Source organism: Sinohyriopsis cumingii, unplaced genomic scaffold (genome assembly GCF_028554795.1).
Source record: "Sinohyriopsis cumingii isolate HCF-2022 unplaced genomic scaffold, ASM2855479v2 utg000160l, whole genome shotgun sequence".
NCBI classification, from domain to species: Eukaryota; Metazoa; Mollusca; class Bivalvia; order Unionida; family Unionidae; genus Sinohyriopsis; species Sinohyriopsis cumingii.
In genome coordinates, this window is record NW_028315873.1 from 11,460,583 (window position 1) to 11,488,576 (window position 27,994).

The window sequence follows — 27,994 nt, forward strand, 5'->3', positions numbered from 1 at the left end:
TATATATATATATATATATATATATATATATATATATATATATATATATATATATATATATATGTGTGTGTGTGTGTGTGTGTGTGTGTGTGTGTGTGTGTGTGTGTAGTTTTCTTCAAAACAAAGATGAATAGGATTTCAGAATGATAAAGAGCTTAATGTTTTGATTATTTATCTAACTATCCAATACATATTAATGAGATCAGTTTTACAAAAGATAAATAATTGAAAGAGCTAACACGATAGATACTAATTTGGTTTTACTTGCACATATTAATCGATAACTTTCACACAAATTTATGTCTATGTAACCGTGACGTGCACATAAGTGGAAATAATGAGTATCGAATTAGTACCGTCAAACAACATCGTCGTGGCTATTGTATAGTGTACACGTTTAGAAAGTTTGGAATGGTTGCAGACTTGGCATTTCCAATATCTCTTAGCTTTTACTGAAATAAGAAAAGATATCGTATTTTTCCGTTTTCATTCCTCTGTCTGTCTATCTGTCTGTTTCTGTCTCAATGCCTTAAAAGTTAAATAAGCACAAATTTGCTACCGTCATGTTTGAAGCAATCTGCTTAAGTTAATGATGTGTATAAATATTTAGATCCTAATAACTGTGCAAGTTATTTATGAAGGCGATAATAACAGAACCTGAGGCAGCATAATGCTCAGTGTGTGCGGACCGAACTACGATTGTCACGGGACGGAATTATACTTACAGTCAAATTAACAATTTTCATGCATCAAGGGAAATAACAATAATAATCCACAAATTCCCCTTCTGTTAGTTGCCTCCCCTTCTCTCTCTCTCTCTCTCTCTCTCTCTCAAAGATTCAAGAATGCCTTGAATGCATGTCCCTGATGTTTCATGCTAAACTCAAAGGCACTAAAGGAATGACTTGCGATTCACTCTGGATAAAGCTACCATACTTGTAATATCTCGAACAAAGCCAATCAGTTACACTGTTGCACAAGTTTTGCATTTGTATTTATGAAACAAATAACGATAACGTGTCACACTGCCAACACCATTTCAAAAACGGTGAAGATATTTAGTTTGTGTTTATTGGTCCTAACATTAATCCGCCGTTTGAACGAAAATTGTTGTCTTTGACACATTTCACAATAAAGGAAAAACCTAGTTTTCAACCACCGCATATTGCAAGCATTTTATGTCTTTTCACATAAAACACCGCTCCGGTGGTCTAAGTGGTTAGAGCGTTCACCTCAAATGCAGGAGATCGTGGGTTAGAAACCTGACCGAGTCAAACCAAAAACAATGGAACTATCAACTGCCTCGCTTGACGCTCAGCACTAAGAGGTGTTAGTTTTGCTCAGTCTGGTGACTGGGTGGGACATGATACTACATGTCTGCAGCATGATACCACAGTTGTAGACATCAATATAAACTGCCACATCGCAAATAGTGTAGCGATATGACTGAAAATTTAAAAGCTACATTAAAAATCCCCAAAAACACACAGACAGACGCACATACACACGGACACACTTTCCCATAAAATATCTGCAAATATATTTGTTAAGAGGCACTTCGTGTACCATATATACGATAGACGTAAACTCTCAGTATCATCGTTGATTTCAACAAAATCATACTCTCTTATTCCATTTTCATGTCTATAACAAAGACTGGATACTCGAATATATATCATCGATGACTGATTGCTACACATGCTTTATTATCCACACTTCTGTTTATCACCACCACTTCATTATTCACAATAAACATCAATTTTCCACGCGTAATACCATTAGTTATGTTTCGCAATCGCCAATGGCATTTGCAATTCCATTAAATTTCACGGACATATACGTATGAAAACCCCCATCTCTTCCAATATGTTCATGTATTGGTTTTCAGCGTGTCTGTTGTATCCGACACGCGCTCACAGTTGGGCTTAGCTCCACAGCACGCGGTGCACACACTGACCACGAATTCCCTGAACTGCGAGTTGTAGAACCCGTAAATCATGGGGTTGAGTGCGCTGTTAAGAAAGTACGAGCGAATAGCAATAGAAAAGAAAATAAGTTGGAGATTTGTCATTTTGTTTAAATCATAGTCACTTGAAAGGCTCCTCCAGGCCACCAAACAAAGATAAGGGAGAAAACTCAATACAAATGTTACTGTAATAACAGTCATCACTGTAGTGTATCTAACGCTGGTTTTATCTTTCGAACCTTTCTTATTCAAAGAATACATAGATGTTAGTTTGTTTAAACCACTTTCTCGGCTAACACTGTTATTGTTGAACTTTCCAGAGGTTCGATCAGGAGATTCAGTATCGTCATTTTCACTGAGTTCTAGAGAATCACGCTCTTTCTCGTGTTGGTCTAGTATAGTAATTTGTTCTAATATAATAGGCTTTCCACTTTCATCTCTTTTGAAGCTATTACTTTCACTGAGTTTAGAGTAGTGTTCGCTTACAAATGAAGTCTCCTGTGTCATGTCCTGCTTGTCTCTTGTCAGAGATGGAACATTTTGTAGGAAGTTGCCTGTCATCTTTGAATCGCTATTTGGACTTTTAGATTCATTAGCTTCATTTAAAACGGTATTAATGCCACGACGTTTTAGTGGGTCCTTGATTGTATTCGTTTTTTCGGTTGAATTGGTGTCACTGTTTACAAACGCCGAGGGTCTAGAAGACAGTCTATCCTCCCCTGTCGTAGTTCTGCGGAAATTTTTCAGTCTACTCAACTGTCTGTACACCAATGCATACAAGACTATGAGTGTCACAACGGAGAAAATGAATAACAGGATCTGAATGATATTAAACGCATTCAAGTACACTTTTAAGGAATCATCTTTGACTGTGGTGCAGTCGTATCCATGAATCATCTCTGACCCGGGAACGGGTACATCTACAGTCACGATTGTGTAAAAGACAAGACTTGGCCAAGAAAAAACACATGCAATTAACGTAGAGGCAAAACATATTAGCCTAGCCTGAACAATCGTGATCTGTTTCCTAAAAGGAAGACATATACGTCTATACCGCTCCGTTGCAATAGCAATGAGAATAAGTCCAGAAGAAATCGTAAACACGAAATTAGTCGCTGTTAGAACTTTGCATACCGTTACATTTGGAAACATGTAAAAGAACCTCATGTCAACAATTTCTATCGGCATGGAAATAGTGCAGCTCAAGAGATCGAATACTGCCAGACCGAGAATGAAGCAAGAGGTGGGAGTTGTCTTTGTTTTGCAGCCATAAAAGTAACAAACAATTATGTTGCCGATGAATCCTGTAAACATTAGGACTCCTACGAAAACTATGGACGGGATGAGCAGAACGGCTTTCTCGTCGTTTAATTTTTGCAGCAGACCCGTGGAAGAGGAGTTGTTCATCTTAACAGTCTTGATCCACGTCTACATAGGGATGTCTCTAAACAAAATAAACGAATACAGCATTAATGTCCAAATTATTTCAAGCATGTTATACGAGGATTTATATACATTCTAATAGATAAATAGATTTTCATTACTGATACATAATCATTCACTGCTAGCAGCAACGTGTACAGAAAGAACAATCAAGACGCGGTCGAGTAGATAAATAATAAAGGCATTGACGATGGTATGGAAATAAATTGATTAATGTTTTAATATTAAAGCTGAGAAAATAGGAAAAGCGTTAACATTAGACAATAACAAGTTATATTAGAGAAATGGAGAAATATTGCAAATACGCAAGGCAGATCCAGCAATTAGATTTTCGCCTATATAATTGTATATCATATCTCCATAGATATTACATGTTCTATCACCGCTCCGGTGGCCTAGTGGTTAGAGCGTCCGCCTCGGATGCGGGAGGTCGTGGGTTCTATCACCGGCCGAGTCATACCAAAGACTTCTAAAAATGATACTAACAGCTGCCTCGCTAGGTGCTTGGCGTTAAGAGGTTAGTGTTAGGACTGGTCAGCCTTGTGTCAGGATAATGTGACTAGGTGGGACATCATGCTACATGTCTGCGGCATGATGCCCCAGTGCTAGACATCATGTTAAACTGCTACACTGCAGACATCGTAGCGATATGACTGGATAATTGTTAAAGCTACGTTAAAAATCTAAATCGCATACACACACACACACCTGTTCTGTCTTTATTGTGATTGTTTATTCCTAATAGTCCGTTCGAAGCACAAAGTATTTATTCTTGAACAATATATTCACGATAATTCAAAACTGAGAAACGTAAAATTATAGTATCTCTATAGTCTACCAGTGAGATATTTCATGAAGAAAACAAATGGCATTTATTTGAGATTCAAATCTTAACTTTTGCATTAGCAATGATGCAGGCCTTGACGTTGGTAACTTTTGCATTAGCAATGATGCAGGCCTTGACGTTGGTAACTTTTGCATTAGCAATGATGCAGGTCTTGACGTTGGTAACTTTTGCATTAGCAATGATAAAGGCCTTGAGGTTGGTAATATGCACATGTATAAGACGTCAGCTGTTGAATATGCTACGTATGTAATCAGACCGCTCCGGTGGCCTAAGTGGTTAGAGTGTCCGCCTCGGATGCGGGAGGTCGCGGGTTCGAACTCCGGCCAAGCCCAACCAAAGGCTTATGAAAATAGTACTATCAGCTGCCCCGACATGGTGTTAGGATGATGTGACTGGGTGGGACATGATGCTACATGTCTGCGGCATGATGCCCCATTGCTAGACCACTATAAACTGCCACACCGCAGACATCGGAGCGATATGACCGAAGACATCACGCACACACACACACACTCGCGCGGGCGCGGGTATGTAATGGAACAGTATGCGACGTAGTCTTTACTTCTGATATCATATTATCAGATAGGAAAATATCAAAAGACGTAAAAATAAAATTTGCTGAACATCTATGGAGATTATTGATACAACAATAAATGGTAACACACAGACGTAAGTCAAATCGCCACAATGGAAATAGGCTGCCATAAATTAATGATAATCTACTTTTCACTGATTATCATCGAGGGAATAAAAATAAAATAAACCATCAAAGCAAACTTATATCGACGACTGTACACATGTATTTTTGTCTTAGCCTTACATGCATCAATTCAGTTTTAAGACATAAAAAGGAAGAAACCTTGGTTCTAAAAGACCCCCCACCAGAACGAGTTCGGGCCGTTTCTATTATCATTAAAGAAGCACATCCCATGTAGTAAAGAGCCATAATGTGTTCCTACTGAATATGTGTGGGTTTCCGCAGGTAAAACACGACGATACATTAGGTTTCATCAGATAATTAAAATCTGAGTTGTTTGTAACTGATACAGGTTTTATTCTGTATCACTCTCCCAGAGCCAAACACGTGCGGCATGTGTGAACAATGCGTAAACATGTGCACAACCGTGGCGAACAGGTGTAAACATGTCAAAAGGTCAAATATAAAAGTGTATCTGAAAACAACCAATGTTGATGGCTTTAAATACAAATTTGCATAATTGATTTCATTTGCAAGTAACAAGTCGACGTTTGCCCTGTTTATTTTTTAAAAACGGTTTAATCGTTTCCTTAATATTTTTTGTCGCCATTCAATAATGCATAACAAACTTTCAGTAATGAAACACAATTACTAAACATCAACAACTCTCGTCCTTTACCTTCTCGCAACCGAACTTTTGATTAATTTTATTTATGTCTTGAGAACATATTCTATGCTAACCTCACTGTCGTTTGCCCCCACCCCACCCCCACCCCCCACAAAGCCTCTAATTAAGTGTATACTATTGCATAATTGTTGTTTTCTTTCTTTCTTTTAATTTCCAGCAATGTTGTTGACCAGACTCTTTTATAAAAAAAATTGTTTGCGAATGGATAAACATATAATTTAACACCGCCTCCTGGATCCACTTGTTTGACATTTGCATAGAAGTATGCGTAATACAATTGCAAGTTACACGGACGCAATATTTCTTTGCATCAACTACTCCCGCAGTTTCTCAAAATCATCTTTACGTCGTATAATAAATAATGATGATTGAAAATTCCAAGGGTCAATTTTTGTCATTTTCTCAGGGAATTGGTTGACGTCTCCTGATTCCCTGCATGCAAATTACGGATACTGAATGCTCTATTGAGTATGTTTATGTTTGGCTACATATTGTTAGAATGAACTATTTAATACAATATTAAATTAATTTTCATTGTTCTATGCTTTATTATATAAGTACTGACCGATTTACTCTTGTATGTTCACTGAATTATAACGCGAAACAAAAGAAATAAATACGGCGTGTATATTTCATTCCGATTGTCAGCGCAGATTTTACTATTTGCATAACGTTTGTTGTGTTCAGTCAATGAACGCAAGAAAATAAATATTCAGTCCTTAAATAAACCATGATTTTTTTCTACAACAAAATGCAAAAAAAAATTCTTTGCAAATGGACAACGAAATATAGTGTCAAAGAAAGAAGAAAAGACGATTGGCAAGTGAATGCTTGCATTGCACTGGGAATGCATAAATCAACCTAAAATTGCGGAATGCAATCATTAAATGTCATCTATATCGGGAATGCAGAAATCAAACTAAGATTGTACAATACAATCATGAAATATAATCTTCTAGATCATAGATTTTCACCGCATTAACATACATAATAAATACGTGACAGCAACACCTGTACGTCCTTAAGGTTTAATTGCGTAATATTCAGCGTTGTGTTCCTTTTAGAGTAAACTGATAGCTGGAGGTAGGGGAGAGGAGTTCTGGAATTTGTAAATTAAGACACATCTCGACGACGGGTATTTAATGGTGATGGTGGGTAGTACATCCCTTGCATGCATGAATATGTATATAACATGAACCCTAAACATTTCCTTTATACTGCTGGAGTAAGGACACACTGTTTGTGTGATGATAAAATATAGTTATTTTAAAAGTTACACTTTTATCTCATTTAACGTACATATACCGAAAATAGAAAAGGCTCCATGTTGCTTATGTGTTGTTTTCAATAGCCCATTAGTGTGATGTTTATTTATTTTTTAACGTATTCATGTGTACTTTTGTTTATACTTTATTTTGTTTAATCATCACGGGGCTGCATACACGTAGGTTTGATCCACAATAGAATACGTTGTTGATTTATATTTCATTTCGTTCACATGCTTTGCTAACATCACTGACATTGACCTGTTATAAGTAGCCCTTCTATTCTCGTACACAATATAAAAGAAGTCATTATGTTTCTCTAATAGCTAATAATCACTAAATGCCATCTACGATCGTCGTGATTTAAACTATTTAAAAAAATAATGACATTATTTAAAAGTCGGAATATAATTATATTTAGGACAGACCCTGAACGATCGAGATACTGGTCCACATAACCTAATCATACTATTCAATATGTTCTTTTTAACATTCTAACAAATCATTATATTAGCTCTGCTGTCGGGTATGAACAAAAACGACAACACGTGCCTTATCATCGAAGGAGTAACCTTTGATAATTTTGTAATTCATACATTAAGGTCCTACGGAGTATACAAGGCCGATTTTAGTCAATATATGTCTCATCACATGGCGTTCGAAATTGTAATTGTAACACACACTGAAAATTAACGCCCTTTTTTTACTGGTCAAACTGTAATTTTAACATCAAACGTAATTGCTTTCTTACTAGTCAAATGTAACAAAAATAATTCAGCATGCAATCCTAATCTGTATCCTAACAAATGGGACAAAGCTAGTAAGTCTTCTATGCATAAAAATAGCCGTTGCTCTGATTGTATGCATGTAAAACCGTTTTCATTTATATATTGGGTAATGTTCACCCACACGTCAGGCACACGATTTAAACAGATATAGGAAAATCCAGCAACATGCAAGAAAATAGCAACATCTTAAATGTACTTTAAAGTAAATAAATTTCAAATTCCTGTATAGAAATTTAATAAACGAAGGTAAAAAGCAATTTGATTGCATAAAAAAATAAAAATAATAATAATCTTGGCAACGAAAGGTTTTGAAATAGAAAAGCTAATATTGTTTACGAAAAGACAAATGGTGGAATATTTATAATGAATTCTTTATAGAAACTAAGATGGCGGAAAGACCAAATAGTCTTGTTCCCAGTACGAAAACGAAATATAATTCATCCAGTAAAATCTGCAATATACTAACGGAAACTTGGATGTAGTGAAAACACTTCGAATTTTCCTGAAGGAGTATACTTTAGGCTATATTTGGACCTAATTTTCCAAACTGTGTAAGAATGGGAACAATGATCTTGTATTTGAATGAGTTCACGATGGCTTTACTGTTGAAAATATCATGTTTTGAACTTTACTAAAGCGTGCATGTAACAGTAAAACCACAACTGAAAAGACTAATTATCCCTTCGGGGTCTTATCTCTATTGCATTACTGGGATAGGCTTGTTTCTAAGTCAGAAATTTCCTTATGTACAGACGAACGGGAAATACAGAGTATGCGTGTTATGATTGAAGGTTGTTTGTGGTTTTGTGAGTTTTTTGCCATGTGTCATCACATGGTTTGGCTGAGACTCAAGCCCACGATTATAGAGGTGAGATGTCAGTGTTATGTAAAGGTGCACGCCTCAGACCGCTCGGCCGCTCTGGGCCACTAAAGTCTGAATGAAGTGGCAGCAATGAAAATAAATAGGATTATTATAATTAGCGCACCAATATGTATAAACCGTAATTAGAGCCTTAGATCATTAAAAACTACACAGTTTTCTCCCAAACGAGTACGCTGTAGCCTGAGACTATAAAACTGTCAATAAAATGAGCAATAATGCACCCATAGTATGAAAACTGTCAATAAAATGAGCAACAATGCACCCATGGTATGAAAACTGTCAATAAAATGAGCAATAATGCACCCATGGTATGAAAACTGTCAATAAACTGAATGTAAATGTAGTCGTGGTACGAAAACTGACATTAACACTTTGCATATATGCCGTCATGATATGAAAACTGTCAATAAACTGAATGTAAATGTAGTCGTGGTACAAAAACTGACATTAACACTTTGCATATCTGCCGTCATGGTATGAAAAGTGTCACTACACTGATCATAACTGTAGTTACGGTATGACAACGCTTAACAAACTGTGTGTGTGTGTGTGTGTGTGTGTGTGTGTGTGTTTTGGACTGTCAACGTAGCTTTAACAATTTGTCAGTCATATCGCTACGTTGTCTGCAGTGTGACAGTTTATAGTGATGTCTTGCACTGTGGCACGATGCTCTACAAGGAATCATTGTTTACTATGTTTTGTTTATGACTCATATTTGATCTCTTCAACCGGTAGATCAGTGTCTACTTGTGACTTTTATAGCAGGTTCCGTTGTCTGTTTCTTCATAAATACAAAATTACATGTAATAATTAGGTTTATAAAATACATGTACTAATTAGGTTATACAATAATGTAATAATTAGGTTTATAAAATACATGTAATAATTTGGTTCATAAAGTCTTATCCTGTTTGGGTTGTCTCATGAATAAACAAAGGAATACAAAACAACATTCGTCAGATATCAAACGAGAGAAACTATGACAAGAACGTTCTGATACACGTATGTAACTGCCTAATTCACACAACAAAGAGAAAGATAAAAGCAAATATTCTATGTTCGTCAATGCTAGAAGGAAACTGATGTTATAAACCACGGGAAAAATTAAATTTCAAAGTATATCCGTGTTTCTAAAATCAAGCTCATAAAAAATGAAGTGTTTGAAATCAATCCCATAATTACAAAGTTGATAGCTAAAAATGACTTCACCTTAAAAAAGTTCAGTTTTCAAGTAAGTGAGCAAAACAATTTACATCAAAGTCAGGAAACTGCTTAAATTCATAGTTAAAGTCATTCAATTGACAACTGTGAAACTGCAATTGTAGAGAGTAAACAATACAGAACGAATTCAGAAATTATGTCACGAGATCTAATTTACTTAAAATACATTATATGACAATCATTTCTAACCCTTTAGTACTTGAGAGAGTTCATAACTCTGGGTCCCTAATCCTGTAGTACTTGAGAGAGTTCATAACTCTGGGTCCAAAACGGAATTCATACCAAGGTTAAATTTGAAGAATTAATCTGTTGCTCAAAATGAACCTTTACAAAACTTTGTTGCATTCTAGAACACTCCTACCAACTGTATAGGACGACAGTAAAGGAATAAAATTGTCATCTCTGAAAATAGCATGAACATACCCCGAATAACTTAAAACATATTGTCTCTCAAAGTTTAGAGTATCCTTCTGGTTCCAGTCTTTAGCTGTGTTCATTGTATTATTTACTGTTTTAATATCTATTCCGTGACTATAATTTTGCGAATAGGTTTAGGTTACTATTTTAAACAAAAACATGTACTGTGTCAAAACTTGTCTTTATGAATTTGTTTGTTGAGCTTTGAAATTTGTCAAATTTTGAATTTTATGCCGAGTTTTGACTTTTTTAGATTTGCAATTTTTATATTCATTAATTCATACATAAACATTCATACATAAATACGTACGTGTGTGTACATACATACATACATACATACATACACGCACATATACATTTGTCAAGTATTAAGAAATAAAACTATTGTTACCATTTGTATAAGATTTCAATTTCCTTGCAATTACTATTTCGAAGTTTTTGATAACCATGTAACATTACAGATGTACGGATATTCGTTGCATCATTAGCATCATCAAGCAATTTGTTTATATAAAGAAGGCTAATTCCATGATAAGCTAAATGATATATAATTCTAATACTTCTACAGACATATTTGTATTATTGCTTCTGTTAAGATGTTTCGTTTTGTCAATACCTTCTCAGACTCGGGTCTTCTCTTATATATTTGCCATCTTGAGTACATGTATTTCGTATGCTTCGAGATATTGCATTATCCTGAATTTGATTAAATGATCTAATATATGTTGAAGAGGAAATAAGTCATATTTACATACTCGCACGCACGAACGCTCGCGCGCGCACACACACGCGCACACACACATGCTTACAAAAATGGGTAGTCGTAGATAATGATAAGTGTGGTACTTATTTATCAGGAAATATCTCAAACAGTTACATGCAATAACCATTGCCCATGTAAATTTATCTTATAAACCTTTGTAATTGGTTACCAAATCGAGACCTTGACCCCCAATAAAATCCCCGATTAGTGTACTACTTGGTCTACTTTGCAAATAGAAACCAGCTACAAGTGTGTTAACACGCTTTCTTAACAAAATGCAGTTTAGTAATGACAAAAAGTTTGTATTCCTTTAGTTTGCGAACAATAAGTTCATTCAATTTCACCTTGAACATAAATTGTCCTCAAACATATGTCCCTTCAGTTTAGGAGTTTACATAAGGTTTTCTATAATACCTAACATACAAACAAAATAAATGTATACTAGATTTAGAGGGACTTCCTCAACCCATGCTTTGAAATATGAGTAACATGTTTTCATCTCTGTGAAGTACTTGTCGGATTAACATGTACAATATATATATGTAAAAGTCCGCTCATTTCAGGGACATATGCTCAAATTAAATATTCCATGGATGTAAGGAAAAACGTTTAATATTCGTAAACCCTGCATAATCTGCAGTTCTACCTTCACATAGCCTCTATTATAAGACATACAATTCAACCTTCACATAGCCTCTATTATACGACATACAATTCAACCTTCACATAGCCTCTATTATAAGACATACAATTCAACCTTCGCATAGCCGCTATAGCATTCGCAGTTGAACCTTCCCGTAGTCAATATAAGGCATACAATTCAGCCTTCCCATAGACTACATGAGATCTACAGTTAAACCAACCCTTAGCCTCTATGATATCTACAGTTCAACCTTCCCATAGCCTCTGTGAGATCTACAGTTCAACCTTCCCATAGCTTCAATGAGATCTGCAGTTCAACCTTCCCGTAGCCTCTGTGAGATCTACAGTTCAACCTTCCCATAGCCTCAATGAGATCTACAGTTCAACCTTCCCACAGCCTCAACGAGATCTACAGTTCAACCTTCCCATAGCCTATATGAGATCTACAGTTCAACCTTACCATAACCTCTATTAGATATACAGATCAACCTTCACAGAGCCAAGATATATAATGTTGAGCCGTCACATAACCTCTATGAGATCTACAGTTCAACCTTCCCATAGCCTATATGAGATCTACAGTTCAACCCTCACATAACCTCTATGAGATTTACAGTTCAACCTTCCCATAACCTCTATGAGATCTACAGTTCAACCTTCCCATAACCTCTATGAGACCTACAGTTCAACCATCACATAACCTCTATGAGATCTACAGTTCAACCCTCACATAGCTTCTATGAGATCAACAGTTCACGTAGTCTGTGCAAGCTTGGCAGTTCATTGTTTGCCACTCCTCTGTAAAGCTTTGCGGCAAACCGTTCTGCACAGAATGACGGATGCAAATTTCAGAACAGCTTAGCAGTCTGTTCTTTCTCTATGCATATCTTTCCAGTTTTCGGAGAGTACCGGAAACATCGAATATGAAAGTGACCTTTCTTGTATATCTAACAGCCACAATTACAAAACCAAATCTACAGGTTATACGCCTCTATGCAAAACAAAAGATGGCAAGTCGAAGTACCGGTCTCAGGCCAGTGTTAATATTGAATCCTGATCAGCACATAAAATATCTGTGATAAGTCAGACAATGAACTAAAGGAACTTTGAATCATATTTACAGATAGTAATCCAGATCCATGAAATTATTCTAATCATAATGACAAAGAACTAAGTAATTCAAATAAACAAAAATATTTGAATCATAATAACACCAAAATTGCCTTGATTTTTTTAATATTAATGTTGTAGCAGACACACACACACACACACACACACACACACATTTACTTTTTAGGCTCTTTAAAACAGCAACAAGAAAACAGTGAAGACAACAAGCATTGTAAAATTTAACAAATAATTTGTTTCCCTAGAAAAACATATAACTTTGAGAAAAAGAACTTACGGCTTTACGAATCAAATCAAAAGAAAAATCCAAAAATAATCCAAGAATTAAAAAATAGAAGTCCTAGCAATAAAAGTCCTAGATAAGTCTGAGTTAGAGTCCTGATAAAAAAAATCCAAGATGGAGGACGATGACGTATACTGTAGTCAATATTGTCGTGATGTGTAAACAGTTACTTGTTGAACTAAAGAAAATAATATTTCAGTTTTGAATTCCGAATAAAATTTCAATAAATGTCTTTGTCCAAGAATTACGTATGAACACTTAAATATTTTCAGAAAAAATAATTAATAATTTCAGAAAATATGATTTCAGCTTAAACTGGTCACACCAAAACACCTTTAATTGTTAATAGTTTATAGCCCAACTGACTAAATTCTCCATATAAATGGTTATACACTAATTTAAGACACAACGACGCAAAACAGATACCCGTATGAGGGTCACATGATGATGTTTCTAGAACCATATAGAAGCTTTACATGCCTAACATCACGTACTCCAAGTATGGCCTCAATTTCATTTCTATTAACCTTACATTAGGAAAGAATAATAAAAAAATTAAAACGTTGTTTACTTCAACTCAGTGATTTCTGAATCAAGGTCCGGAACTGGGTTGGCAATTAGATACAAAGGTTTTCTTATTAGGTGTTTGTGAAAAAATCTGTTAGGTCTAACTAATTGATGGAAAAGGTCAAATCAAACAAATAAAGTTACATTACAATAACATGTAATGGAAAAATAAAAAATAAAAACCACATTATAACTAAACAACTAAACAATTAAATTAAATCAAATAGATATTAAATCAGCTATGCATAACAAATAAAAGTCCTAAATAAGTCTGCGTTGGAGTCCTGATAAAAAAAATACATATCGATATATACGATTACTCTTGTACACATGCTTACACGTAGGTACCATTGAATTAAGTGATACATATTTTTGATCGAATATAGTAACCGCTTCTGCAAAACCATGCGTGTCAACTAAACTTCTATACGCCAAATCTGCAATGCTTCGTCAGGTGTAAATATGTACGTGAAAGGCATGCAAAAGTTACACAAGGCAAATTAGTATTCTTCGTTTTATTATAGGTAGTTTTCTGAATGTGTATAACAGGCTTAAATTGGAGTGTTTCACGCATCCTTCTTTAGCTGTACATCAAAGGATGGACTCGCCCATTTTCTAAATATCAACACAAAAAAGGTATTTTATAGCTTTAATTTTTTTCAACACCTCCTAACCAGTGAAAAATATTGCTAGTACTGAAAATAAGGCAGCATGAAGGTCCACATAGAAAATAAAATGTTGATTACATTCGGCTTCTTATTTTTTGTTTGTATTTAATAACAAAGCTGGCAGATCTGAACATGCTAGTTACGGACAGGTCAATTGCACCAACAACTATCTGGTCATTTATATTTGGAAAATGACCCAATGGCATATGCATAATGTTGGATCCAAACGTCTGTAGAAGTCATTGCTTAACAAAAGTAACAAAATCGTTAAGAATTGCTTGAATTGTTTCCATCGTTCAGAATTGCTTGAATTGTTCCCAAATGAACAAGGACATTATTATGAGTATTGGAGTACATATGGTAAATATTTGATAAGTAATTCACATAAAAGTGACTGTTACCCATAAGCCCATCTTATTTCTCATTGAAGTCATTTTGAAAACGAACAAGCTCAAACGAGATAGGGAATGTTCTAGCAGCCCCGCCACCCGTACAGACCGTTGAAAACTGTCACTGACATGAACTGCAGTCATGGTATGAAAACTGTCACCAACGGAGGATAACTGTAGTAATGCAATGAAAACTGTCACCAACGGAGGATAACTGTAGTAATGCAATGAAAACTCGTCACTAAACGGAGGATAACTGTAGTAATGCAATGAAAACTGTCACCAACGGAGAATAACTGTAGTAATGCAATGAAAACTGTCACCAACGGAGGACAACTGTAGTAATGCAATGAAAACTCGTCACTAAACGGAGGACAACTGTAGTAATGCAATGAAAACTCGTCACTAAACGGAGGACAACTGTAGTAATGCAATGAAAACTCGTCACTAAACGGATGATAACTGTAGTAATGCAATGAAAACTGTCACCAACGGAGGATAACTGTAGTAATGCAATGAAAACTCGTCACTAAACTGAGCATAGCTGTAGCTATTGAGTGAAACTGTCACTAAAATGAGCATAACTGTTGTCATTGTGTGACACTGTAATTAAACTGAGCATAACTGTAGTCACTGTGTGAAAAGTCACTAAACTGAGCACAAATGTAGTCACTGTGTGAAACTGTCACTAAACTGAACATAACTGTCGTCATTGTGTGAAACTGTAACTAAACTTAACATAACTGTAGTCATTGTGTGAAACTGTTACTAAACTGAACATAACTGTCGTCATTGTGTGAAACTGTAACTAAACTGAACATAACTGTCGTCATTGTGTGAAACTGTAACTAAACTGAACATAACTGTAGTCATTGTGTGAAACTGTCACTAAAATGAGCATAACTGTAGTCATTGTGTGACAGTGTAATTAAACTGAGCATAACTGTAGTCATGTGTGAAACTGTCACTAAACTGAACATAACTGTCGTCATTGTGTGAAACTGTTACTAAACTGAACATAACTGTCGTAATTGTGTGAAACTGTAACTAAACTGAACATAACTGTCGTCATTGTGTGAAACTGCAACTAAACTGAACATAACTGTAGTCATTGTGTGAAACTGTCACTAAAATGAGCATAACTGTAGTCATTGTGTGACAGTGTAATTAAACTGAGCATAACTGTAGTCATGTGTGAAACTGTCACTAAACTGAACATAACTGTCGTCATTGTGTGAAACTGTAACTAAACTGAGCATAACTGTCGTCATTGTGTGAAACTGTCACTAACCTGAGCATAACTGTAGTCATTGTGTGAAACTGTGACTAAACTGAACATAACTGTCGTCATTGTGTGAAACTGTAACTAAACTGAACATAACTGTCGTCATTGTATGAAACTGTAACTAAACTGAACATAACTGTCGTCATTGTGTGAAACTGTCACTAAACTGAACATAACAGTCGTCATTGTGTGAAAACTGTCGCTAAATTAAGTAAACAATGATGTCGCGGTATGATAACTTTAGGAAAATGAGTATACCATATTTAGGGCCTGAAACTTCTTATATAATTACTGTCAAACTTATTGCAAAGGGCCTCCACTTTGACGTCCATCTTGTTCATGTGAGTCAAGGGGCAATAACTTTGATATATACAGCATTGATGCAAATAAGGGGCAATCACTTTGATGTATATAGCGTTCAGATGTGTGGACAACAAGGAGTCATTGCTTTTATGTTTTTAATGGCTCCTATTTGATCTCTTCAACCAGGAGATCGCTGTGTACTTAGGACTGTTATAGCAGGATTCAATATCAGTTTCTTGCTAAATACAAAATTACATGTAATAATTAGGTTTATAAAATACATGTAATAATTAGGCTTATAGAATACATGCAATAATTAGGTTTATAAAGTATTATCCTGTTTGTTCACGAATAAACGAAGGAATACAAAACTGTTTTCGTCAGATATCAAACGAGAGAAACTATGACAAGGATGTTCTGATACACGTATGAAACTGCCTAATTCACACTTCAAAAGAGAAAGAGCACGCTCAAAAGAAAACTAAATAGTATATGTTCGTCAATGCTAGAATCAAACGGATCTTAATAATCACGGCAGAAATTAAATTTCAAAATATATCCATGTTTCTAAAATTACACGCATAAAACAATACAGTGCTTGACATCAAGTTCCATAATTACGAATATGACTTCAGTGATGTCGCTATAAAGCTGTTCAGTTTTGAGGTAACTGAGTACAAAAGTTGACATTAAAGTCAATGAACTACTGAAACTCATCGTTAAAGTAAATTAAATGACAGCTATAAAACTTTGCAATTGTATATAGCTCCCCAACACCCCCACCCCACCCCACACCCAAAAAGCCCCCAAAAACAAACAGATACCTAAATTCTGTCATTAGACTTAATTTACTTAAAATGCATTACTTGAAAATCATAGTCTAACTTTAGTACTCGAGATGATTCATGACCACGGTCCACATCTATAAGTCATACCAATTTGAAGACTTAATATGCTACTCAAAACTAAACTCTTAGAACTTATGGTTGCATTCTAGAAAATTAATTAAAACTATACAACATTAAAGGAAATAAGTTGCCATATCTGAAAGTAGCAGCATGCCTTGAATAACTTGGAAAATATTGTATCTCTAAGTTTAGAGTAAACATCTAGCCCTAGTTTTTATTTTTGTTCATTATATGTTATACTGTTGTAATATTGGTTATGTGACGATACATTTGCGACTAGATTTAAGGCGCTATTTTAAATCGAAACAAGTACTGCATCAAAACTTGTCATTATTATATTATTTTGTCGAGATATTTCGTTTGTCAATACGGTAGCTGACACAGTATTACTATTGTATTTTTGTCAATTTTCTGTTCTATTTTATGATCTTGTATTATCATGAATTTGTTTAATCCGATGTAATCTCTTTTTAAAGAGGAAATAAAGTCAGTCAGTCAGTCAGTCAGTCATACATACTGACAAGGGTGGGGCCCCCAGTTTCCTAGTGGTGTAAAGCGCTCTCCGTTACGGGTCACAGTCATCTCACTTCTGTCTGTGTGGGTTCGAGTCTTGGACTCGGCCAATGTGGGTATGTGAGAAAGCTTGCCAGTAGCTTCTCTTGGATCGGTGGTTCTTCCCGGGGTTTTCCGGGTTCTTCCTCCACCATTAATACTGGCCGCCATGTATAGCCTATCGTGTGCTGAAAAATGGCGTTAAACCCTATAACAGCAACAACAACAACAACTGACAAGGGACATGCATGTAGTAAAAGATAAAGTAGGTGCTGTATTGATATAACATGAAATACCAAGAACAGTTAAATGCTGTCACCATTAACCTATGTAAATTTATTTTATATACCTTTCTAATTGATTATCAAGCCAAGACGTTGAAAAATATTCCCCGATTATTGTACTGTTCGGTCTAAAAAGAAACCAGGTATAAGTGCATTACCACGTGTTCGTCACAAACTGCAGTCCATTATTGACAACGTTTAATTCCTTTAGGTTGCGCACAATAGATCCATTAAATTTTCACTTGAAAATAGATTTTTACTAAACATCTGTCACTTCAGTTTTGGAGTTTACATAAAGTTTTTTTAACACCTTAACATACAACAAAATAAATGTATACTAGATTTAGAGGAACTTTTTCAACCCATGCTTTGAAATATGAGTAACAGGTTTTCATCTCTGTGAAGTACTTGTCTGATAAATTTGTACAAATATGTCGGATAAAAAAGTCATGTTCTTCAAGAGACAGCTTCTCAAATTAAATAATTCATGGATCTAAGGCATAAAGTTAAATATACACAAACCCTATCTAATCTGCAGTTCAATCTCCGCATAGCCTCTATTATAAGACCCGCAGTTCAATCTTCACAGAGATTCCATGAGATCTACAGTTTAACACGCACATATTCTCCATCAGATCTACAGTTTAAAAGCCACATAGCTTCCCTGAGATCTACTTTGAACACCCACATAACCTCCATGAAATCTACAGTTTAATATTCAGACAGCTTCTAGTATAAGACCCACATCTCAACCTTCGCAATGCCTCCATTAAACAGTTCGACACTCACAAAGCCTCCTTGAGATCTACAGTTTAACACCAATATATCTGCCATGCGATCTACATCATTTCGACACTCACATAACCTCCTTGAGATCTACAGTTAAACGCCAACGTATCCTCTACAAGACGTAGAGTTCAATATTAGCACGTGTAAGATTGGCAATTCATCGTTTGCTAGCCTCTGTAGCAACTCTGCAGCAAACCTTCCTGTATATATATAGAGAGAGAGAGAGAGAGAGAGCCACACCGTCACATTGAAATAAATTGAAGAACATTTTGCGAATTTCCCTAATATGTCATGTTTGAACACGTTTACACACAATGGACAAAGTCACAGCACCATTCTGACATGTCATATTTGCAAACTCAATTATACCCAACTAAGGAATAAACAGCTTAATAATAGTAAAGTCGAAATATGTCGGTCCTGGTATTTACTTTCCAATACCAGATAGGGTGCGAGTGCCTTGAATCACGTGACCGACATTGTACTACTATTTTAAGAATGACGTTTTGATAGATGTCTGTTTGATACAGATCAGTTTTCTTTGTAATGCTTGATCACTTATCGGTAGATTTGAAGGACGCAGCGCCTTGAATAACGATTGCTAAATCATCCGTCCATTTATTACCATAAACAAATATACTTAGGTAAATGTCTGTATGACAAAAGAAAAGAAAGAAAAGACGATAAAAAAGACAAACCGAATTCAATTTAAGTAAGAGTTATCAATATTCGATGTAAATGAAAAATGTATGGAAATTTCTTTCTAAAGCAGACATGTGTGAAATTGTTTCGATGCGCATGACTGCACTGGCAAACATTAACTGTAAACGAATTAAGATTGTACAAGTAGTATTTTATGAATGGGTTACTGTCAGTATCAGGGACCATGATTCACAGCACTGACTTGAAAAATTGAAGAATGTGACGAAGTAGATTATATATGCGTCTGTAGATCTACGTCTGTCATCGTCTACTCAGTTCTCAAGGTCAGTATATTTTTCTATAGGATTCTCTCTCTCTCTCTCTCTCTCTCACACACACACACACACACACACACTTCATGTATGTATTACACAATTCATAAGTAATTAACGTTCAAGTATGTCTGTCAATCCACATTGCAGCTTTGAATAATTATGTATCGCCGGAAACAATTAGGGAGTTAGTTGATGATAAAGCAGTCTTTCACACTGAACCATAACCTGTATATCCTTGTTAAAGATATTAGCATTATTATCAATAATACATGTAATGTAATATGTTTCTAACTCAAATGAACAATCAGCGATGTGATAATATCTCATCTCGAACAAACAATCAGTATTTTTACATGGGAGCGACCTGTAAATAACAATACGTGTTAGCACTGTATCTGTTATTATTCAGTTGTATCTAAAGCTGTTTATTTCCACTGATCAGAATTGCTTGAATTGTTTCCAAATGAGTAACGACATTATTTCGAGTACTGGAGTACATACGGTAAGTAACGAAATTATTTCGAGTACTGGAGTACATACGGTAAGTAGTTGATAACGGATTCACACAAAAGTGACTGTTACCCCATAAGCCCCTCTTATTTCTCATTGAAGTCATTTTGAAAACGAACAAGCTCGAACGAGATAGAGAATGTTCTAGCAGCCCCGCCACCCGGGTGTACAGACCGTTGTAGCTAGTAATTATGTATTGGCTGTGACTGGAAGACAAAATAAAGTTGAAAGAAAAGATGACTTTCCCTCTGTGTTTATAACAGAATTTAAATGACTAATTTCATTCCGTCATATTTGCCTGGGGTAAAGTAGATTAAGAAAATATTCCTTCTAAAGAAAACAACGTGTAACAATGTAACAATCCAGTAACAACAACAACAATACTACTACTAATAATAATAATAATGAAGAAAAAATAACAAAATTACGCGATATTAGCTCTCAAGTATTCATCTGTCGTAGTATTTATATTATTGAATTGCCCTCGAAACATTGCCTATCCTGATCTTATGGGATAATTTTGACAACTGATACTTATGCATGACATTGCTACATATGCATGGTTACTGAACGTAGAATCTGGGACTTATATAAAAATGTGTATCGATTATATCGTATGTGTTTTTATGGATGTGAAGCCTACATACCATTTCAGATACCCAATACAGACGTGCGTTTAGGTGTATACAAAAAATATAAATGGTTAGCTGAAATCAGTCTAGTTCTACCCTTCTTCTTCCGGTGGTAGGAAAATCAGATCGAACGTTTATAAGATTAAAAATGTTAGCCGTCTTCTCGGGAAAAGTTTACACTTACACCGTTGAGAAGTACAGTCTGTTGTTTTATCGTCTAAAATGGCAAGGACAAAGCAAACAGTTTAGAAGTACTGGACCCCCTAACAGGACTATCTTTACTGTCCACTACAGACTCCAAATCTAAACAAGGGTAAGATTCAACTTATATCAAATATACAAATATAAAGGAAAAATAACATGGAAAGTCAAAGTCAAGCAAGCGAAACCAGAGCACGTGAAACACGAGGCAATATGGCGACCAGAAGAGAAGTGAAACAACAGGAGAAATTCTTTAAGCTGAAAAGGATAGATACGCATGAAATAAGCTACCTGCAATGCACATATAGAGAAGGTACACAAGAGATAGATATGAGGCACATACAAAGGGACAAAATACCTAGTATTACTTCGGTAATGATAGCAATGAAGATAGCACATCCAGAATGTATAAACAGAGTGTACTCCATAAACCCTAACGGATACAAAGGTTACATCGTAAGACCGAAAGGGAAAAAACCGATTTTGCCATATGGAGAGATGATTATTGGGAAAGAAAAAGTGACAGTAAAAGAACCAGCACCCCTGCTAAGAGAAGTTAAAAAACGAACTGGAGAACTACATGTGACTGATATCCCACTTGAAATTCCACTAGACGAAATAGTAAAAAGGTTTGAGGAAAAATTTCATATTTCAGTAATCTCAGCACGAAACAGAACTATAGAGACAACAACAATACTAGACGGAACACGAATACTAGAAATAGAAAAAAAGCGATATGAAGAAGATCAAAAGAGCTTTCTATATGTTCGGGTTCCTAGCCAAGTCCTGGTACAAAGGATGCATATATGATCGTACATGCAATAGATGTGGAAAAATAGGTCACACACCATTTAAATGTCCTCAAAATCAAGAAGAAAGAGTACCAACAACGACAACAACAACAACAACAATCACATCCAGCAGACAATTAGCAACAGAAGAGATGCAGCCCCAACAACAACAAATATCACAAGATGGGAACGGACAAGAACATTATAAGCAGCTACAGCAACAACAGCAACAGCAACAAGTACAGGTAGAAAACAACCAACAAGAATAGATAAAACCTATACAAGCAGCTAAAAAACAAAGGATAGATCAAATACATCCTCAACAGCAGCAAGGAAATATAGAGCAACAGGAAAGAAAAAGGTCACTACAGAAAGAAACTACAAACACAAAACAAGGGCAGAAAATTCAGCAACACCACCAACAGACTCGAGCCCAGTTTCAAGCAGAAAATAGACAACAAGAATATAAACAACAACAACAAATACAGATACAAGCAGGAAATAAAGACGCACAGACGACAATAGATCCTAAGAAGCAACAACAACATAAACAACTAGTTCAAATACAAGAAGAAATAAGTCTACAACAAAAAGACACACCAAGCCAACAAGTTATTGAAACCAGAGAACAACAACAACAAAGGACACAACAGCAATTAGAAATTAAGAACCAACAACGACGACAACAAACGTTGCAAAGCTTACAAGGAAAAGACAATAGACAAATAAGATCACAACAGCAACAACGAACCATGTCTGTACAGCAATGTACAGAAACTGCAAAACAACTGCAAGATGAACACTCTTATATAAAGAGTTTAAGAGAAGATTCATTACAAGAAGAAATCACAACCTTCCAATTACAAGAAATCCAGAAAACTCAAGTACCTCGAATATCAGAAATAACAAAAAGCACCATGTCACCACAACAAGGAAACTTAGATCCACATGAATATCCATATTGGAGGAGATTAAGAGAGGAAGAAGAAAAGAACAAGATAGATGCACTACAGATAGAAAATACAATTAAGAAACTTAGGCAACAAAATACACAGGAACATCCATTAACTAGGAGATTATGAGAGGAAGAAGAAAGGAACAAGATAGAATCACTACAGATAGAAAATACAATTAAGAAACATAGGCAGCAAGATACACAGGAAGAAGAAAGGGAAAGATAAAATCGCTTCAAATAGAAAATGCAATTACAAAACAAAGAAATTTGGAAGAAGAAAGGAAAACAAAAACTACTGAAGAACAGCAACGAACAGCAAGCCCGGAAGTACGAAAGGCGCTCAGAGAAATGACGAAAAACAAAAGAAAAGAAAAAAGAAGACAAACACAAGAGGAGGAGGAAAAAAGAATGGAAATCGAAACCTGGTTTAGCAAAGATGAATACATTAAAAAATAATGAATAAAAAAAAATAACCATAAATCAATAACACAAATAGCAAAACGTACAAAAATAGCAACCCATAACATGCAGGGCAGGAGGGCCTCCCTAAATGGTCTGAGAAGATAAAAAAGGAGAGAGAACCCTCCAAAAAAAAAAAAAAAAGGAAAAAGTCAAATCTTTCTGATATTCTAAGCAAGATCTATTATGTGATTGATAACTAGGATCCTTATGACAAAACTCATGCTAAGATCTTATAACGATGGCATGTATTATCACATTAACCTCTGGCGACGAGTTTACGTGGCAGGAGGTAGTAACCTAATGCCGAACACTGTAGCTTCAAAGTCATGTAAGATACACTAAAATGGGTGGTGTTATAGAAAGGTAGACAGATGTAGCTCCACAATGACACCAAATAATTTGGAAGTTCTAGTTGCGCTACAAAATAGAGAGGGAAAAACCTCTTTTTCCGGACCCGATTTATTTTTCCACCCAAAATTCGTAATCCGATTTTGTGTCCGGATTTTAGACCATTTTGTCTCGGATCTAAGGCAGACCGGTATGAGCTGCAAATAGACAGATGAACCTTCGCAAAATGTAGGATAAGATGGGCTTTTGCAATAGAGAGTGGTCTCGATGCGAAAAAATGGGTCCGTTAGGCAAAAAATTCTATAACTTTTACCCTTCTGCTCATGTGAAAGCCAAATAGCTAATGAAAAATGATGTTTCTAACACAACTAGGTATTAGGTTATTTGACAATCACCTGGAAGTTGATATATTAGTAATTATTCAGAAATAGCTTTCAAAATGTGTTTCCTACTGGAATTTCAGACGAAAACAACAAAACCACCAGGAATTAATGTGTTAATGTCGAATCCGTACCTGAATGCAAACAGATGTTCCTCTAATTGTACACATCAGCCAAGCTTGGTATTGACATTCTTGTAAGCAAGGTGAAAACGATTCATGACTATACAAAAGCCGGGATCTATAAGTTGGCAATAACCCAAAACACCAACCCATAAGGTCTGTATTGAAAGTCTGTTTTTAATCATGTACGTAAAATCTGTGATTTATTACTGTTCGTTCTCAAATACCTCTTTAGCGATGATTTTAATTTATCATACTTACGTAGCATTTGGCAATATACCTCATACAACGAACATGATTTGTAAGAGAGGGAAAGGAGAAGGGGGAATCAAATTTATGGAAGGATATGATCAAACTATTATACGCGTAGTTTTTGAAAATCTATATATTCTAGCTTAAAGAAGTTCTTTAAAACATTATTACCTTTTACGGGCATGATGCGGTTACTTTTGAAGTTGTAAATGGCTGTATATTTTAGACAGAAGTGCACCGATCAATAGCTTTAGCTTTGTTTAACGTTTTCGCAATATGAATCAAGAGCTTAGATTTTAAAACAGTGATGCGTTTCTTGCCTTTTCATTTTGTCAGTATATTTGATTCAAAAGCTCAAGTCCAACTTAGCCGTCGTAACCTATGCGAAACCCAATTTCCGAAGTGCGGTTCTCGTTCAGATGCACAAATTACTTTAACATTAATAAAAACGAATTAAATAGTACAAACGGCCTCTATAGACTGCCAGTCAGGATAAGGTATGAGTGATTTATTTCCTCCATAGTACGACTAGTTCAACCAACCAAACAAAGAATGAACAATCGAAATATTTGTATTAATTTAGAAACAAAGAGAAAATAAACCATATGAAGCAAGGAAAGCCCTTATTCACAATGTTGCCGGTACACTGCACACAGAGTATAGAAATAAGCAGAATAAATTATGTTGTTATAAAGCAAAAAAAAGCATAGAAATAATCAAAATAAATCAACCATTAGGTAGTTGTTATCATTTGCCTCATTATTCTACATTCTAATTCCGATGAAATACCATAACTCATACAATTACAGTAAATATTACAGTACATATGTGATATAATTATAGTATATGTGATATCATTACAGTAAATATGATAGTATTACAGCACATATGATAGCATTACAGTACATATCATAGTATTACAGTACATATCATAGTATTACAGCACATATGATAGCATTACAGTACATAGGATAGTATTACAGTACATATGATAGTAGTACAGTACATATCATAGTATTACAGCTCATATGATAATATTACAGCACATATGATATTATTACAGTACATATGATAGTATTACAGCACATATGACATTATTACAATACATATCATAGTATTACAGCACATATGATAGTATTACAGCACATATGAAAGTATTACAGCTCATATGACAGTATTACTACACATATGATATTATTACAGCACATATGACAGTATTACAGCTCATATGACAGTATTACTACACATATGATAGTATTACAGCACATATGACAGTATTACAGCTCATATGACAGTATTACTACACATATGATATTATTACAGCACATATGACAGCAATGAGATGAACATGGATGTAAATATGATTTGCTACACTTCTGAGATTACGAAATTGGTAAATATTGGCAAAAGCAATAAATCAACAATCAGCATAAAAAACGCATTCACGCCAGTATACTCCACAAAAGATCAACATAAACGAGTAATCAATGCATATTGATAGTGTTATAAACACCTATCAACAATCTGAATCGAATACATACAAACATACATACATACATACATACATACATGAGATTTAGAATTTACATGGCGATGCAAATACTAAAATAGTCCAATTTACGAGAGAACTGTGCATTATATAAATGGCTGATATTTGAAAAGCGTTTTAGCTTTAACGGGTTTATAAAAATTCTGTAACCTACTGGACAGCACTTTTTGACTACTAAGAATCCGGGTTCTAGCCCAAGAGCCGCGAAGCGCTAGGTCATGTGACCTTCCATCATTGTTAATAGAGGTGACTTGGTACTGGGGAATAAGGGTAACGAATATTACAAAAAAGATGTTGGGATAGATACAGATGTCAATTACAAAAAAAATGTCGGGGATAGATACAGATGTCAATTACAAAAAACATGTTGGGATAGATACATATCTCAATTATAAAAAAATATATGTGGTAGATACAAATGTCAATTACAGGTTATCTCAGTTACAGAGGTCAATTACGGGTTATCTCAATTTTCAATCGAAGTGTCAGGGGCTATGCTTGTGTTAAAAGACAAGGAAAGGTGAATATTCATGATCCTGTAATCAAGTAAACAACACCTGAAACAGGGAAATTAATATTTACCTGCGTCATAAATCAGTCCTTTCTCCAATCAGTATAATACGGTATGAATCAAAATTCTACACAGGTTAGGCAAAAGAGGTCGTGTAGTACGGTATATTATTGATACATGTGAGATCCAGTAATATTTTAATCTATACCTTTCTCCTCGGATTGAACAAAAGTGAATTAAGTCTATTAGTCTACTTAGCTAATACCAAACAAATCTACTCAACACTGAAAACAGTAAAACAGCAACGAACTTAACTCTATAAGAAACCGCACGAAAATGTTTAATTCAGTATGAAATTTTAATGCGAGTTGGATAATTTATATATTACGTCAGTCTTGGTTATGCGAGCTGGATAATTTATATATTACGTCAGTCTTGGTTATGCGAGCTGGATAATTTATATATTACGTCAGTCTTGGTTATGCGAGCTGGATAATTTATATATTACGTCAGTCTTGGTTATGCGAGCTGGATAATTTATATATTACGTCAGTCTTAGTTGGCTAAAATATGACCATACTGAGCAAGTTTTTTAAAATAAATTTAAGATGTAAAAAAAAGAATGCAGGATTCAAATTATTTCTCATAACGCGCACACATTTAAAACGAAATGTTAGGAAATTGTGATGCTTTACAATATAAATTGGAAGTAAGTTTTCTAATGTTACCTGTTATCAACACTAGCGTGATCCAGTAACGAACGTACCTTGCATGCCATTAAGACGAGATGTTAAGATAATAAACATAACAAATGGGTCAACATCATATCTATAACTCATATCAAATATTTTTTTTTTTTTAAATTTGATTTTGATTCATTGTTTAAGAGAGAGAGAGAGAGAGAGAGAGAGAGAGAGTATTATACTCACTTAAATGTGATAGCTTTTCCCTGGCTAAAATCACTGCTCTAAAACACCTGTAATACAACTGTGGATTCTCTTAATAACAGCAAGCTATATCAATGATCGGTGTGCTGTCACAATGGAACATAGCTAAAGACGATATACCTTAAAAAGAAATAAAGAGCCGCCTTGGGCTATTACCATATGGACCTGCTAGAGCGCACAGTGAACGTTCTCACCAACAATACAAATTCTTGGATAGTGACACAGAAGTCTGGCAAAGGTAGAGAGTGCCGTAAACGTTAATGGACTTGCTGTGCAATCGACGCAAATTAACTAAAGATTAAGCATAAATTCTTTCCTCTCCAATGTGTATTGCCTGACAGACTCTCATTAGTATTGCCTGCCAGGCTCCCATTAGTTATGCCGGCCAGACTCCCATTAGTATTGCCTGCCAGACTTTCATTCCTTAATTTTAGCTCTCTTTGACCACTTATTATTCCCCACCCCGCAATAATTAGATATTATGCTAATTAGATAAACGACAAAGTGTTGAGACATGCTGTTTGGGTAAAATATCAGGTTGCTATTTATCATTCACGTAGATACAATCGACTGATGCAATT

At 35.2% G+C, this 27,994-nt stretch overlaps 1 protein-coding gene and 1 long non-coding RNA gene across 2 annotated transcripts in view; one reads left to right on the forward strand and one right to left on the reverse strand.

The window, feature by feature from the left end:
* Positions 1–27,781, reverse strand: LOC149774780 (uncharacterized). Its single transcript, XM_089944743.1, has 2 exons — positions 27,396–27,781; positions 1–3,410 (listed from the first exon to the last, which is right to left on the reverse strand). The coding sequence occupies exon 2, from the start codon at positions 3,371–3,373 to the stop codon at positions 1,871–1,873; it is 1,503 nt and encodes a 500-aa protein (XP_089800869.1). The 5' UTR covers positions 3,374–3,410; positions 27,396–27,781; the 3' UTR covers positions 1–1,870.
* The window catches only part of LOC149774781 (uncharacterized), a 61,361-nt gene continuing 52,871 nt past the window's right edge, over positions 19,505–27,994 (forward strand). Inside the window, exons 1-2 of the long non-coding RNA XR_016416714.1 lie at positions 19,505–19,762; positions 24,116–24,310. This is a non-coding gene — a long non-coding RNA (uncharacterized LOC149774781). The remainder of the gene's footprint in view (positions 19,763–24,115; positions 24,311–27,994) is intronic.

Bases quoted from the DNA above. Each gene is read 5' to 3' on its own strand.
- LOC149774780 (XM_089944743.1), bottom strand. From the start codon at position 3,373: ATGAACAACTCCTCTTCCACGGGTCTGCTGCAAAAATTAAACGACGAG.